Source organism: Eumetopias jubatus, unplaced genomic scaffold (assembly GCF_037043125.1).
Source record: "Eumetopias jubatus isolate StellerSeaLion01/CBP00866 unplaced genomic scaffold, mEumJub1_p1.0 scaffold_12, whole genome shotgun sequence".
Classification (NCBI taxonomy): Eukaryota; Metazoa; Chordata; class Mammalia; order Carnivora; family Otariidae; genus Eumetopias; species Eumetopias jubatus.
Genome location: NW_028274818.1, coordinates 70,775,319 through 70,791,423, shown reverse-complemented (window position 1 = coordinate 70,791,423; position 16,105 = coordinate 70,775,319). Strand labels below are relative to the sequence as shown.

At 63.4% G+C, this 16,105-nt stretch overlaps 1 protein-coding gene across 2 annotated transcripts; it reads right to left on the bottom strand.

Moving 5' to 3' along the window:
* Positions 1-627: 627 nt before the first annotated feature.
* NHERF2 (NHERF family PDZ scaffold protein 2) lies at positions 628-12,144 on the bottom strand. 2 transcript variants are annotated; one of them, XM_028111990.2, is made up of 7 exons: positions 11,896-12,144; positions 9,305-9,505; positions 3,304-3,483; positions 2,679-2,832; positions 2,558-2,601; positions 1,952-2,017; positions 628-1,711 (listed from the first exon to the last, which is right to left on the bottom strand). In XM_028111990.2, the coding sequence occupies exons 1-7, from the start codon at positions 12,106-12,108 to the stop codon at positions 1,553-1,555; spliced, it is 1,017 nt and encodes a 338-aa protein (XP_027967791.1). In that variant the 5' UTR covers positions 12,109-12,144; the 3' UTR covers positions 628-1,552. The 2 variants fall into 2 exon arrangements, with proteins under 2 accessions (XP_027967791.1, XP_027967792.1); XM_028111991.2 differs by having other exon boundaries at positions 1,955-2,017; positions 11,896-12,143.
* Positions 12,145-16,105: the final 3,961 nt, after the last annotated feature.

The window sequence follows — 16,105 nt, the reverse complement described above, 5'->3', positions numbered from 1 at the left end:
GGACGTGAAAATCTCGGCTGTGGACTGGGCGGGGGTGGGGGGTGACGGGTGTGCAGGAGCCTGGGACAGAAGAGATGGATGGTGGGAAGCCCGCTGGAGACCTGGGCCTCCTCCCACCTGGGCAGCTGGCTGGGGATACAGATCTACACCCGTCCGCTGAACTTTGGCACCCTGAGAGCTCTCTGCCAGGAGGCCCCACCCCATGTTTACAGAGCCACCTGGCCTGCAGAGTAACACCAGTAGGCCCAGGCCGGGCGCCACAGGACATAGACCTGACCCATGTGTACCTGCTGGAGTGGGGGGGGCGCTGTGTGAGGGCAGGGGCATCAAGGATCCAGAAGGCATGGAGGGCAGGGGAAGGGAGAAGCTAGCGAGGGCCCCAGGGTGTGCCAATGAAGGAGGGAGCAGGGCTCCAAGTTTTGGGGGTCTCCAGGGGGCTGGGGAGGAGGAGACAGCAGAAGCGGAGAGGGGTCAGGCTTGACTGCCGGGTGGATGGAGTGGGAGAGGCTTGAGAATGGGCCTCTGCTTCTAGCAGCTGAGAGTGGGGCTCCCTAGCTGCTGCCTTCCTGCCCAGACCACAGCCCCCCACCCACAAGTGAGGTCTCAGGAAGGACAGGCGGCCACGGGTCTGAGGAAGGCCTGTTTATTAGGAGAGCGCGCATGCGCTATGGCTTACGGGGCAGACAGCAATGTCAGTTGGGGCCGGAGCCAGCAGGAAAGGGAGAGTGGGTGGGGTCTCCTGGGGACAGGCAGGCTCTCGCACAGCCACGCTCCCCCTGCCTCGCGGCTGTGGCGCAGGGACAAGAGGCCTGTCCAGAGACCACCCTCTTCAGGGACACAGGGCCTCCATCCTTGGGCCCCTGGAGCCCAAGCCCCGTGCCCCAGACCACAGCTGAGCAGGGACATGGGGGCCTGGCCTGGTGACCTCCGCCCCCAGCAGGGAGGGGGCGGAGGGGCAGCTCCTACAGCCACAGCTGGCCTCCCCAGCGTCACACTGAAGCCCCCACAACCACAGTCTGGCCCCCCTACGTTTTCCTCTGTCCCTGGAAGTGCCCAGGGGCGCCCACTCGGGATGGCTGCTGCTGAGGGGTGGGGAGGAAATGGTTTGCAGAGAAAGGTTTGTTTTATTGCAATTACTTAGAGAGGCGTCCTGCGGGGGCAGGGGCGGGGGCGGGACTCTGGTATTAAGTGGAAACATGTGTGGAACTGGAGCTCTCTCTTTTTTTGTTTTTGGAAGAAAAGCAAAAACACAAATTCCTTTAAGTCAGCAGGCCCGGGCAGAGCAGCAAAAGGGCCGGGCCCACGGTCACCACTGCCTCTCTCTGTCCCTCTCTTCTATCTCGGGGGGGCCCCCTCTCCCCTATCCAGCACCCAGCAGGTAGGGGGGCAGGACGGGGCTCACTGGGAAGCACATTGGTTCCTGGGTGGTGGTGGGACCAGCACGGCTTCTGGGGGTGAGGAGGCACCCCCTCCAGTCCACTGAGGCTTGGGGAACTCTGGGCTGGGCCTGTGGGGCGAGGCCTGCGGGCCGTGCAAACAGGCAGGGAGGGGCTCAGAAGTTGCTGAAGATCTCGCGTTTCCGGTTCCAGTCCATCTGTGGTGCCCGCTTATTGACCCGGGTGGCTCTCGCCTTCTCCTTGGCTTCGGCCGCCGTGGGGCTCAGGTGGAGGCCGCTCTCCTGAAAGGGGTCCCGCTTCCAGGTGCTGCTGTCCTGGATGGGGGGGGCAGGCAGAGCAGGCAGGTGGCCAGAGTGAGTCCCGGACCCAAGCCCCTCGTCGGGTGACCCCTCCCGGGCAGCTCATATCCCCACAGGCCTCCTGGTGGGGCTGGGGCAGCGGGCCCCAGAGGGCATCCTAGAGGTGGTGACCCCACTGCCCAGGCTGTACAGAGGCCCACCCCCAAAGCCTCTGACCCCCGTGTGAGCACAGCAGTGGGGTGGGCAGGCACTTGCTACCTCAGTGTCCTTGTCTAAGCCAGGCAGATCACTTCGCGACGAGCACGCTGAGCCACCGTTGACCTGGGAAACCAAGGGCAAGGTGTGGCTTCAGGGACCCTGCCCGGGAGCCACGGGCGCACACGCAGACGTGTGCCCACACGCACATCAGAGCTGCATCTAGTCTTCCATTTGGCAGGAGGCTCCAAGCCTCTACTGTACTCCAGGCCCAGCCTGGGCAGGATGCCGGACAACCGGCAGCAAGTGGGCAGGTGCTGTGGAGGGCTGGGGAGCCAGCCCTGGCCGGCTCACAACAGGAATCAGCCACACGAGCATCCCCTGGGGTGAAGCCAGGGCCAGCTTCCCAAGGAGTGACGGCGGAGTGAGACTCCAGATCGCCAGCCAGCACTGGGCAGAGGCACCCGCAAGGCCAACAGCCGCATGGGGCAGGGGTGTGGCTGACCCAGGACAGGACCCACAGGGAGCATGAGAGCTAGAAGTGGTTGGGCCAGATTGGGTCTCACGGTCACACCAACACAAGGAGATCTTGAGGCCAGGCCTGGGGATCCCTAGAGGTGCCCCTATGGTCTCCTGGGCCCACCCGGTCCATTCCCACCCTCTTACCTGGGCAGGGCTGGTCCCATTGGTGACTGGTGATGGCAGTGGGCCTGTGGGAACAGGATGTCAGTGGCTGCCCAGCACCCTATGCTCCACCCCATCCCCAGGCCCCCAGGCAGCAGCCCACCTTCCACATGCTCCTCAGTGGGTGTGACCCGTAGCCGCTTGAAGTACTCGTCCGTCTCAGGGTCCACCACCAGCAGCCGGGCCTCATCCTCCCTTGCCTTGATGCTGGCAACCACCTCTGCGTGGCGCAGCCCCTCGACATTCTGCCCGTTCACCTGCCACCAGCAGTATGGGGTCAGCACTGCCGGAAGTCAGGCCCCTGCAGGCCCCCTGAGCCACCCAGCCAGGTGTGGCATCAAATATTCATCAATGTTGTCACCAGCCATGGCAGCAAGAGGAATGCCAGCTCAAGTTCCCAGCATCTCTCCTCTTCCCAGCAAGGACCTCCCTGCCCAGACACACACTGGGGGTAGGGGGGACACGGGCCCAGACAACACTGGGGGTGGGGGGGACACAGGCCCAGATACACACTCAGGGGGGTACGTGGGCCCAGACATACACTCGGGGTGGGGGGGACATGGACCCAGACACACTTGCGGGGGACATGGGCCCACACACTTGGGGGGACACAGGCCTAGACACACACGGGGGGGAACATGGGCCCAGACACACACTCAGGTTGGGGGCAGAGGCCCAGACACACACTTGAGGGACACCTAGCACCCCAAAGCCTCCATGACAGGTACCTCGATGAGTCTGTCCTGGGCGCGGAGGCCAGAGTGAGCAGCAGGTGAGCCTGGGTCCACGGAGCGGATATACTGTCCCGGCCGGGACTTGTCACTGTGCAGGTTGAACCCGTAGCCTTGGGGACCCTTTCGGAGGTGGCACAGCCGAGGGCGTAGCTCCCTCAGGGGCCCACCAACATCCTACAGGCACATGACACCAGGCTCAGCGCTGATCTCCCACCATCATCCCCCACCAAGGCCGCTGACCCAGCCCGCCAAGGCCTCCGGCCCCCGGAATGCAGCTGCAGTGGAGGTGGGCTAGAGGAACCCGAACCGCACGCTCAACATCACGCCCCGCCCGGCAGCCCCAGGTCTCAGGACAAACCCTCTGTACCCATGCCTGGGGGCCCTGGTAGGGTGCCTGTGACTGAGCTCCAGCAGCAGGATCTTGAGCAAAGCCTCAGTTTCCAAACCCAAAACAACTTCAAATGGGACCAGGGGCTTTACAGGGGTGTTAACAGGATCTGCTCAAGGGCAGCGCTGAGCCCAGGCCAGGGACCTAGGAGCAGCCAGGTGAGACAACTGTCCTGGACTGCTATCCCTAGGGGGGTGCGCTGCCAGGAACCCCCTCCCCCCTCCCTCCCCGAGCGAGAGGCTGACGTTTGTTTTTTCTCCCCTTCTCCCTGTGGCGTCCATAGGGCTGGTGGCAGAGTGATGTGTTTGCTTTTACATTCCAGAGCAAGCTGGAGCCACCCCCACCCCCATAGGGCCCAGGGACAGGGCGCAGGGGCCGAGCCGAAGCGAGTGAGAAGGCCAAGGGTGGACCTGCCCTCCCACCCTCCCCGCGAGAACACAGAAGGCCCACGATGCCCCGAGCGCACCCCCCTGCCCCCCGCATCGACAACCCAGGGCCTCGCCTCGCTTTACCTCGGGCATCCTGCAGTAGGGCTGTGGGTTAGGGGGCAGTGAGGGCAAGGGCCAGGCCCCAGGACGCCCCCCCACCCAGCCACGGCCTGGGGCCGCGACCACAGTGTAGGTGGCTAGCGGCTGAGGGTGCTCAATTAAACATGGCGGGTGGCCGGAGTGCCTGGGCAGGCAGCCGCTCAGGTTTCCGGGGCCGCTCAGGACTCGAGTGCGCGTGCGGGTGAGCAGGTGCCGGGTGGGGGGGTGTTCCCTGGGCCCCTCCCTGACCCTCCACCTACCCTTACCCCCAGGGAAGCTCTCCAGGCCTCAGGCACCTACCCCCCGCAGCTCAGGCCACCCCCTGACCACTCCCAGCCGCCAGGTCTCTGAGCTCATTCCTCAGATCTGACCGTGAGTACTCTGGCCTGCCAGTTGGCCTGGCTGTGGACCCAAGAGCATCTTTTCTCACAGCGCGGGTGCCCTGCCCTGGCTCCGGGCCTCTCCCTTGTCCAGAACACCCTCTTCCTGCCCAGCCTGCACCCCTCCTCTGGGACCCCTTTCCGGACCCCCAAAGCCCGCCCAGACATGCCCTCGGGATCCCCACTGCAGGCCACCACCTCGCCCCATAACCCCAGGAACTCAAGGGACAGGGCAGCTGCTCCTTGACCCCCCCAGGGGTTCGGCTGGGCAACATGAGCTGAACTGACAGGTGTGAGACCCCCGAGTGCTCCAGGGCGCCCCCGTACAGACTCAGCCCCTCTCCCAGACACACCTGGAGGCACAGGCTTTGAATGCCCCCGCACCGCAGAGGTGCCTCTCAGATCCAGGCGGCCGGAGCCCAGACCCCAAGGCTGGCAGGCCAGGAGCAGAGCCAGAGTCGGGACCAAGCACACCTGGCAGGTGGACATGGGCCCAGATGTGAGAGGCACGTGGCCACAGAGACCAGACATGCAAACATACACTTACAACACGCTACACGGTGACACATGCGTTCGAGAGGACAGCCCCCTGGTGCTGAGCCCTGCAGCCTCTTCTCACGCCCTGCACAGTGACCTCCCTGGCAGGTCTCTCAAGGCCCTCAAACAGGAAGCAGGACTGGGGGAGTATCCGGGGCCATGAGGCCAGGCAGAAGTCACATCTGGGTTTGGGACCATCCTGGCCATCTCCCTGCCTCAACCCAGCAAGGCCACCGCTCACCACACCAGCCAAGAGGCTTCTCTGCAAGTCTTGCCTGAATTGCTCTCCTGCCGATCAGCCAGATCAGCCAGCGTCCAAGGAGCCCCACCCCCGGCACCAGACCCTCAGGTTGAGAGGCTGCGTGGAGAGGCCCAGAGACGCAGTGGGTCAGGAGGGGGCGCAAGCAGGCCCAGCGCATTGCTCACATTCCTCGCTCCGGGCCCTGGCTCTGAGCACTTCCTGCCACCTCCCAGCCAGGCCCTCAGGCTCCCACGGGCTCCCAGCCGGGCAGCCCGGAGCCGGACAAGCCCTGGTCTCACAGCGCAGCCCGTGACCAGACAAAGAAGCTGGCATGGGGGTACCCCGGGGGCCAGGCTGTGCCCCCCCCAGATGATGACTCACCAGCCTTGGCAGAGAAAGGCCCCCATTGTTGCTCAGGGTGCAGCCTGCTCGCACCAGGGTCACCAGGGTGTCCCAAATCCCCTCTCCTGACCCTGGGGGACATGGGCTAAGCTGGCTGCTGGGGTCCTCGTTGCCCACCCTGCCCCCACCCAGCCTGACCTGCACAGGTCCCCAGGATGGTCTCTGCGGAGGGGCTCCTGGGGCTGGGGCCGGTGGTGTGCCATCCCCAGAGCGGGCCATGGGAGGCAGGAGAGAAGTGGCAGGCACCGAGCGTCCAGCTGGAGTGGCCTGAAGTCTCCGGCCAGCCCAGGCCACCACCCCATTTATCCACCTCCCACGGCGGCCCCGGCTCCCCAGGGATGGGTGGGGACAGGGGGGCTGAGTCACTTTGGGGAGCAGGGTGGTGTCTGGGTCCCCCTCCCCTGCTCAGGCCCCAGCTAGGCACCCCGTACTGGCTAGGTTTCAGTCCCAAGAAAGGAAGGAAGGAAGCTGCTGGGAGGCCCTGCCCTGCTCCCAGGACCCAGGGCTGGGGAGACAGGGAGGCAAGGGAGGGGTCCCCGGCGCCGGAGCAGAAGACAGTCCTGCTGAGGCTCCCAGAGCTTTCCCGTAGGTATGAGGCCCCCATACCAGGCGGTCACCCCCTGCAGGACTCTCCCTCCCTCGCTCGCCCACGCTCGGACCCCAAGGGCCTCTAGAATGGACAGTGGGGGCCCAGGCTCTGTCCCCACCTCCACGGCCCTGGTACCGCAGGCTGCCCCGTCTGTTTGGGGGCTGTCCCTCTCGTCACTGTCAGGATCAGCTGGACTGCAGCTGCAGCCTCCCCAGCCTGCTCTGGCCGGGGGCTGAGTCACCACTGACTAGGACCCCACAGCACCCCAATGGGAGGGGCCGCCCCATCGGTGTCCTCTCCGCCCCACCTCCCACAGCCCAGCTGGGACAGAGGAAACGGAGCTGAGAGGACAGGAGTGACTCGCGGGGCCCTGACCCCCAGCTTGGCTCTTACTTCCACGGGGCCCCCAGGGGCTGCCTTCCTGCACTGGAGCAAACCACATCCATCCCAGCTAGTCGTCCTGCCTGCCGCAGGCAAGCACCACCCTCCCAGCCACCCTGACTGCCAGTCAGTCCTGGGGAGGTCAGCCGAGGCCTGGCTCTTCCATCAGACCCTCTGAGCTCAGCCAGTTAGACACTGGGTCCCTGGCTGGGAGGGAGGGGGTCGCCCTGTCCCCTGGGCCTCCCCTGACCTCCTGGAGTCCCGGTCCCCAGGCCGGCCCCTACCACAGAGCCCCTGCCAGTCAGGCCCCACTTTGTTCCTCTAAAAATACGCCCAGAGGAAGCCCCCTCCAAAGGCTTCCTGCGACTCCCAGAGCCTGAAATAGCAGAGAGGGAAGGTCCCACCCAAGGACAAGGTGCCTCAGCACCCCACCCTCCAGATAAGCCCCGAGGGCGGATTTTTCCACAGGAAGGTGAACTCAGCGTTTGTGTCTAAATCAATGGACAAACGCCTGGGGGGGGGAGGGGCGCTTCCTCCGGGAGGTAAGACGCCTGTGAAGGAGCGGTGCTCTGGGAGCCAGCCCAGCCGGCACATCGTCCCCGGACCTCCCTGAAACCCCACAGCTGACCCGGATGCCCCCAACTCGGGCCCTGACCACCCCCGTGGGGCTCTCCAGCCCAGAGAACAAAAAGCATCCTGAGGGTTCAGACCCAGGCCTGCGCCCAGGCTGGCTTCCCACCTGAAATGCCCGCCTTCCCCCGAGGCCCAGAGACGGCCAGCTCACACATGAGACATGCACACCCAGAAACTTCACATCTCACACCTCCACTGGCATTAGGCCAGTGTTTTGTTTTGTTTTGTTTAAAGATTTTATTTATTTATTTGGCAGAGAGAGACAGTGAGAGAGGGAACACAAGCAGGGGGAGTGGGAGAAAGAGAAGCAGTCTTCCCGCGGAGCAGGGAGCCTGATGCGGGGCTCGATCCCAGGACCCTGGGATCATGACCTGAGCCGAAGGCAGACACTTAACAACTGAGCCACCGAGGTGCCCCAGGCCAGTTTTTCTCAAAGTGGGATCTGGGGAAACCCCTGGGATTGAATCCTTTAAAGAGATTTAAAAAAAGAGAGAGAGAAGAAAGAAAAAAGGTGCCTGGGTGGCTCAGTCCCTTGAGTGTCTGCTTTCGGCTCAGATCATGATCCTGAGGTCCTGGGACGGAGCCCCATTTGGGGCTCCCTGCTCAGCGGGGACCCTGCTTTTCCCTCTCCCTCTGCCCCTGTTTGTGTTCTCTGTCAAATAAATAAATAAAATCTTTAAAAAAAAAAAAAAGGCAAAATGGGCTTGAGAAACATGGGGCTTCAAGAGCATAGAACAATCGGGGCGCCTGGGTGGTTTTGGCTCAGGGTCATGATCTCATGGGTCATAATCTCACAGGTCGTGAGATCGAGCCCTGCGTTGAGCCTAGAGTCAGGCTCCACACTCCATGGGGCATCTGCTTGGGGATTCTCTCCCTCTGCCCCTCCTGTTACTCTCCCTTTTTTTTTTTTTTTTTAAGATTTTATTTATTTATTTGAGAGAGAGAGAATGAGAGATAGAGAGCACGAGAGGGAAGAGGGGCAGAGGGAGAAGCAGACTCCCTGCTGAGCAGGGAGCCCGATGTGGGACTCGATCCCGGGACTCCAGGATCATGACCTGAGCCGAAGGCAGTCGCTTAACCAACTGAGCCACCCAGGTGCCCGCTCTCCCTTTCTCTCGCTCCCCCTCTCCCTCTCTCAAATAAAGAAACAATAATAAAATTTAAAAAAATGGGGTAGAACAAGCAGGGGCAGGCTCTTCCTCTTGGCCTCCCCCAAGTAGGAACCCCCGCCCAAGTCCTGCCACCCAGAAGTCGGTAGAATAGCAACACACACGCACACGCACACGCACGCACGCACACACACACGCACGCACGCACACACGCACACGCACATATTTATTCCAGCTCTTCTGGCCTGGAGCGGACAAAGGAAGAGAAAAGTGCCCCAACCGCGCTAGACCCCAAGCTGAGGACCCAGCTTAAGAGTGTCCCCGGCTGCCCCCAACCATGCACTGCCCACAGAGAAGGACCAGCCCCTACCTCTCAAGGCTTTCCCAGCACAAGCAGGCTCCTTAGACAGGCAGACACCTGACATGAACACAGAGGTAGGCACAATCCATCCCAGGACATCCCCGCAGACCCTTCCCAGTTCCCTCAGCCCCTAGGCCGGGCTTTTCAGAGTGACCTTTCCTAGGCCAGGGAGCTCTGATGGGCATCCTGGGGAAGAGTGCTGGAGATGGGGGACCAGGGACCGGGGCCACGCTCCCCTGAGTCCACCTGCCTTAGAACACAGACTGAGAGCAGAAAGAGTGGCCCCAAGTAGCCAAGAGGTTAGTCACCAGGGGCCCTGAGAGGCAGAAGAGATGGAGACGGAGCTTTGTGGAGGTGAGTGGAGTGGGAGACTGCCCGCCATCCAGAGGCAGACATGGTGGTTCTGGGAGAAGCTGGGGTGGCCCTGGTGTGCAGAGCCTGCCATACCTTCTGGCCAGCCTCAGAGCCCAGGCTGCCGGCACGTGCCCAGTCCAGCTTTGGCTCCCAGGGGTCGTGGGTGGGTGGAAGCCCTCGCTGAGCCATCTCCTCAGTGCAGGTCAGCTGCCGCCGGCGGAGCTCCTCGTCCGTCTCTTTGTCCACCACCAGCAGCCGAGTCTGCCCTTCCACAGCCTTGATTCTCTGCACCACCTGGGCCGGGAAGGTTGTGGGGAGCAGGTCAGCGGTCGGCACTCTGGGCAGCACATGGACAGTGGCACCACCCGGGGCCGGCCCAGGATCACGGGCAGGCAGCTGGCCTACCAGGGGTGGGTGGCTGGACCGAGAGGCCCGCCGGCTCCGCCTCCCACCCCCAGGGCACCGGCAGCTCCCTTCCTCTTTACCCAGGACTCCTGACACAGGGCTACAGGGTCACTGCAGGGCCTGGCCTTGGCCCCGGGTCTTGTCCAGGAGGGGCCAGGAAGCTGGGTGAGGCAATTTGTCTGGAAGGTGGTGCACGGCTGAGCTTGGGGTTTTCAGGGTGTGAGCGTGTGTGCACAGATTTGTGTGCAGGTGTGCATCCAGCTGTTTCAGGGTCTCTCAGTCTGCGGTTGAGGGAGCAAGGGGTCTCCCTAGGTCCCTGTCTGAGGGTCTGTGGCCATTGCTGTTCTCAGTAGTGGAGCATGGATGTCTAAACCCCCGCCTCTGAGCCTTCCATTTGCCTCCAGACCATGACCACCTGTCCCTGCTGGACCTGCAGAGATGGGAAGGCCTGGTTCCTGTGGCAAGGCACCCGCTGGGACACCCACACACAACCTGGGAAGCAGGGTTCAGACCGGGCACGCAGAGGCCACCTGTGGGACCAAGTGCAACATGAGGGCCACGTGTGTCTTTGCAAGTGTCTGTGAAGTGTCTAGACCGTGTGGGGGACCGTGGAGCGTGCATGTCAGTGTGTGTCCTGCGGGGAGAAGGAGCAGTCGGTGCCCCCTGGGCATTGGGGTAGGAAGGACAAGACTCCCATCCCAAGTCTTGGGGGAGGGCAGAGAGGGCCCCCAACAGCTGCTCGGCAGAAGCTGTCAATGGACAGGAGGGTGTGAACCAGGCCCATCTTCCCCCAGGCCCTCCTCTGCCCTCTCCTCTCTCTTGGTGAGAACCACAGGGGGAGCCCAGCACCCTGCCACTTCCTGACTGTGGGACCCAGACTAGACGCCCAATATCCTCAAGCATCGGTTTCCTCATGTGTCAAACAAGGAGCTGGAAGAGCACCTCCTCCCTCCTGGGCCAGCATGGTCCCGTGTGTAAACTTCGAGACCAGCATGCGAGGCCCTGGGAGAAGCAGGTGCTCTTGGGGCGAGGGTGGCAGTGACCGCTAAACCAAAGCCAGCTGGCACTCTGGTACCCCTCCCTGTGGTCTGTCAAGCCCAGACCTCTGGCCTGCACCCCACCCTCCTTCAGCAAACAGCTTTGTCCAGGGACACGCTGGGTGGAACACAGAATGTAGGCAGACAGACGGATAGACAGGGGGCTCAGGGGTAGAAGCTGGAGTTCAGCTGCTGGCCCAGCCGGGAACCAATATACTAATCTCTAGGCCCCAGGGCTGGTCATGAAGACAGGTCACAGACTCACGGGTGATGGGGAGGACACAGAGAAGCCTGAGCAGAAGGGGTGGAGGGAGGCTGGACTCTGGCCAGCTGAGTCCCTAGCCAGTAGGAGATAGAGAGTCCCCAGGGAGCAGAACCTGCCGAGAACAGACCCTGCCCTGCTTCTGGCCCTCATGTCCAGCGGCAGGGGGCAGGGGGCTGCAGCAGCGGCCCCTGCAGGGCCAGGCAGCCTCCAAGGAGAGGCATATGCTGCCACCAGCAGCGACTCTGAGGGACCCAGACACCATCAGCCAAGACACACATTAGTACATTGACCTGCCAACACACACAGACGACTACACGTAGCAAGGCAGGCCGACCCACAGGCCTGGACGCACACACCTAGAGGTGCAGACCTGTATATTCACACGCACAGGGCAGCACGTGCACATGCACACACACAGACACAGGCACATACAGGTGTGCCCTCACTGGGACACCCCTCAGGTACCCCCAGGACCGATGTGGGCACAGGGGCGTGACCCCCAGAGGGACGTGTGCACACATACCCAGCTGTGTACACAAGCACGTGTTTACACTCATAGACAAGCACTCCGGGCCCGCAAAGCATGGAGACCCCCCAAGGTGACTGACGCCTGCCTCCTTGCACACTGAGGCCCGAACAGGACTAAAGTGCTGGGGCCGAGGGCGAGGAGCCGCAGTGCGGGCCCCTCCCTGCCAGGATGCCCCCTCCGCGGTGCAGGCGCCAGCTTCCTGAGGGGGGGAGAGGCGAGGAAGGAGGCCGGCGGCCGCTGCCTCCGTGGCCACGTCCACCACCTCGTAGCGGGAGCCCACGCAGGCCCTCGTGCGACCCCTCTCCGGCCCCCGGGGCCGGGCGCCGAGGCCTGGGCGCACGCAGCGCCGGGAACGGCGGTCGTTGGCGCCCCCCGCGAGCGCGGGGTTAGGGCCGCGCTCCCCGGGGAGGGGGCCCAGCGGGGCGGCGGGCGTGACGCGGGCACCCACCTGGTGGTGCGTCTCACCCTCCACGTTGACGCCGTTGACCTCGACCAGCCGGTCCCCGGCGCGCAGCGCGGCCGCCTCGGCGGGGGAGCCGGGCTCCACGCGCCGGATGAACTGCCCGCGGCGGCCCTTCTCGCCGTGCAGGTGGAAGCCGTAGCCCTGCTCGCCGCGCACCAGGCGGCACAGGCGGGGCCGCAGCGGCTCCGGGGCGGCCATGGCGGCGGCTGCCCACCGGACGGCCACTGGCCGGCCACGGCGCTCACGCCTGCAGCGGGCAGGCAGGGGCGCGGGGGGCGGCGCGCAGGCGGCAGCGGCGGCGCTGGGGACCTGGCGGCGCCCTCGGCTGCTCCCGCTCGGCTCCCGTCGCCTCGGGCTCGGGCTCGGACTCGGGCTCTGGCACCGCCCCCGCGCCCGCCCCTTCCCCGCCTCCTCCATGGGGCCGCCCCCGCCCCGAGTCCCGGCTGGTCCTGGCTGTGGCCTGGCCTCGGCACCCCGCCAATTCCGGGGGGTGGGGGGGAGGCCTTAGGGCCTAGGGACCACCTCTGTCTCGCCCCGACTCTGGGCAGCCTCCCTGGCGCAAGAGTCTTTGCTTCCTAGCCCAGGAACATTTATTGAGCACCTACTGTATGCGTGACACCGAGGCGGTGTCCTCCTCGGAGAAAGGGTCCTCAGGCGGAGGAACCCCACACCGGGGCAGAGAGTAAGAACAAGGGACACAGCTCTGGCCACCATCCTCGAGAACACACCCTCCACCCCCCCACCCCCCACCCCCACTCCCCACCTCCCCGGCGGTCCCGGTATCTGGATCTCTCCTGCACCCGGAGCTGCCCTGGCCCAACAGAATCCCAGGACGGGCCAGGAGGCAAAAAGAGGAGTTTGGAAGTAACAAGGCAGCAGCCCTCCCCTATATTCTGGAGGGCAGGGGCTCCCTGGGCCTCCCCAGGAGATCGTTTGTGCCTATCTGTGCTGGGGATGTCTATTAAACATTACAACCCCCCCACACACACACACATACCTCTCTCTTTGCCAGGGCCCCTCACTTGTGCCCCTGCTCATCCCAGGCAGAAATGAAATGTATCCAGGACTTTGGCCTCTGACCTCTGGCTTGGGATCAGTGCTCACAGAAGCTGTTCCCATGAGCTGACCCCTGTGATGCCCCTCTGCCCCAGCCCACCCTTCCCTCCATCCTTCTCCCCTAGCATCTGGCCATCCCCAGCATGAGTGCCCCTTCCCCCAACAAGACAAGAATGACAAGAGAAAATCGGTTATGCTCTGTTGTGCCTCTGAGTACGCTTTATCTGGAAAAACCCAAGGGTGCTCAGGCCATTTTGCAGATCAAGAAACTGAGTTCTAGAGAGGAACAAGACCCAGGCAAGGTTCCCCAGGTCCTCTTAGGCACTGCTGTGAGATTCCAAGTCCACATTTTATCATGGAACTCTTTCTCAGCCTTGGATACAGGAAGACAGCTGAGCTCCCTCTCAGCCTGCCCCTCCCCAGCCTGCCCAGCCCCCTGCACATACCTGGTCCCTGGGGGTCAGGCATAGCCAGCCCAGACAGTTCCCCATGTGGGCAGAAGCAGGCTCGGCTCAGGTCCCGTCCTTGCTGCTCCTTCTCCCCTCTCCAGTGCCCTTAGCCTGGGCGCCCAGCCCCCACCCAAGCACAGGGCTCTCCTCTGGGCAGCCTCCTGGGCTGCGGCCCCTTGGGTGTCCACACCCAGCTGCTGCCCCTAAAAGCCACTTAGGCCAAGACTGCATGGCTGCTTCCCCACCCCCACCTCTAAGTTCCTGGCTGATGCTGCCATAGGTTCCTGCCTAGCTGGCCACCTCGATCTGTCTGTTTGCCTGTCCAGAGGCTGCGTGTCTGGCCTGTGACGGCCTCTCTGAACCCAGCCTGGTGCTGCTGCTCCTGGAGGCTGTGAGGATGGGTGCGGTCTATCATATACCACCCCAGGTGGGATTTAGGGGTCACCCCATAGCAACCAGGACCAGCCAGGACCTGCCAGGCTGTGGCATGGGGCCATACCAGAGTCTAGGGAGGTAGCTGGATGGGAGACCCCCAGGCTGGGGGTAGAGAAGGTAGGAGCCCCTGGTCCTCCGGGTGTGGGTCGGGAGGCCTGGAGATCTCCTCCCCCCTCCATAGGACAGACACTCGCAGGATCAGCCTCAACCAGTCAGTAAAGACAGTGGAGAACAGAACACCACTGGAGGGAGGGGTAACCATGGGCATGTGGTCACAGCCAGGGGCCAGAACACTGCATCATAGCTTAACAAAGGAGGCTCCAAAGCAAAAAAGGAGCTGAAATACCAGGAAAGTAACAGAGTTACAAAGGCAACATCAGAGAGTAATAAAGGGGGTGGGTAAAAGCCACAGAATAAAGGCAGCTCGGAAGAAGTGCAGGTAAATTCCAAAGGGGGAGCAGGAATGAGTGAGAGGGAACAGGGTAAGTATGGGGCCCCGACGAACAAAGAGGCAGGGAAAGCTAACCCAGCTGCTCTCCTGGGCAGACTCGCCGGCGCCCTTCCTTCAGCCTCGGGCCTCGGGCTGAGACAGAAGTGGGAGGCAGAGAAACAGGCCAAGAGAACAGCATGAACAACAACCCAGAAGAGCGGACCGAAACGTGCTCAGGGGCTGTAAGCTGTTTGGGGTCGCCGGGGAGTGGGCCAGAAGAGGTGATCAGCGAGGCCAGCTGCAGGCGGGGAGGCCAGGTGGGAGGTGATCCCTACCCCCACCCCCGACGCCCTCTCTGCCACCTTGCTACACAGGCTTTGAGACTGATGGGAAGTAGACCTTTCGGGGCTTCCCTCTCCTGGATATCTGAGGGTCCACCTGGGGTGGGGGTTGGCCCGGGGCTCCAGTGGTGGGGAGGGGGCTGTCCCCTGAGCTTTGAACCTACCCTCCCAGCTACAACTTCCCCAGCGATGGGCGGGGCCTGGGCCTGGGCGGGGACTCTGGGGCGTGGCAGTGGATAGAGGCCTGGTCACCCTCCAGGGGAAGGTTTGGGGGCCCGTCTGTGGGGTGGAGCCATTAGTCGGACGCCCGGGTAATGGCCCGGAGCTTCCCGGACCGGCGCCGCCTCCCTAATGGGCATTAATGGCCCCACGGGATGACCGGGCCTCGCTTACGGCTTCCTCCCTCAGACTACCCCAGGCCTCTCTTCAGAGCCCGAAACTGGAGCAGGCGGGACCAGCGCGACGTAAAGAGAGATGAGAACACGACACCCGGAGCCGAGAGGGAGAGAAGGGGAGAACGCGGGCGCGGACCACCGGAGGGAGATGGCGCAGGAACCCGCCCACCAGCTCTGGGCCCGCCCGCGCCCCGCCCCTGGCCCCTCCCACCGCCGCAGGCGCCGGCTGGGGCTGCAGCCTTGAAGAGCAGCCGCGCAGCGCCGCCTGCCGGCTCGCGGTGGGATTGCTTCGTCCGAGGGGCTGGCCCAGGCCCCGCCCCTCTGGCCCCGACGCGGTACAGCCTTGCCCTGCTGGGTGGGGGTGGCGGCTGAGGCCGGCGCCTTGGGGCTGCTTGCACTGCAGGGGCACAGGGGTGCCATGAAGGTGGTAGGCATAGAAGCCGGGCCTCTGCCAAGTCCCTAATCAGCACTGCTCTTTCGCCTTGGACCTGGCACCAATCTCCCTGGACTGGGGTACCTCCAGGCAACGTGAAATCCAGCGCCTCGCCAAGTGTCCAGCACTTGTGACCAAACATATGCAGACCACTTGGCACCCGGCGCTGGTGAGCACTGGAGAAACATTAGACCCCTGGAAACAGATTTATATGCCTGGGTAAGGGCGGGTCTAGGGCTGGTGCAGCCCTGAGGAGGGCATTTAACATGGCCTGAGGCCCTGGAGTCCTTCTTCTGGGTGGACCATGGGGCCGTTCTGGAATCTGCCCACAGGTCCTGCAGTCTGTGTGGGGAAGGGGAAGGAGCAATGAGACTGGGGGACAGAGCAGCCCTGGGGCCCAACCCCGGAACGTGGATTTTTGTGCCATCGGTGGTGGAGAGTGAGGTGTTGTGCTCTGGAAGTTAGGTCATCAGGACGCCCATGCTTTGAAAGGCCGAGTTTGGCAAGAAGCAGGAGGAGGAATGGACTTGGAGTGCAGAGAATGGGCTGACCTGAGGAGTCTGTGGCCACCCCTTCCCTCAGTGCAGATTTGGAAACAGAGTCAATATAGTCAGGGGTCAGTAAGAATTGGGAGGGTGGAGAAAAAAGAGCACCCA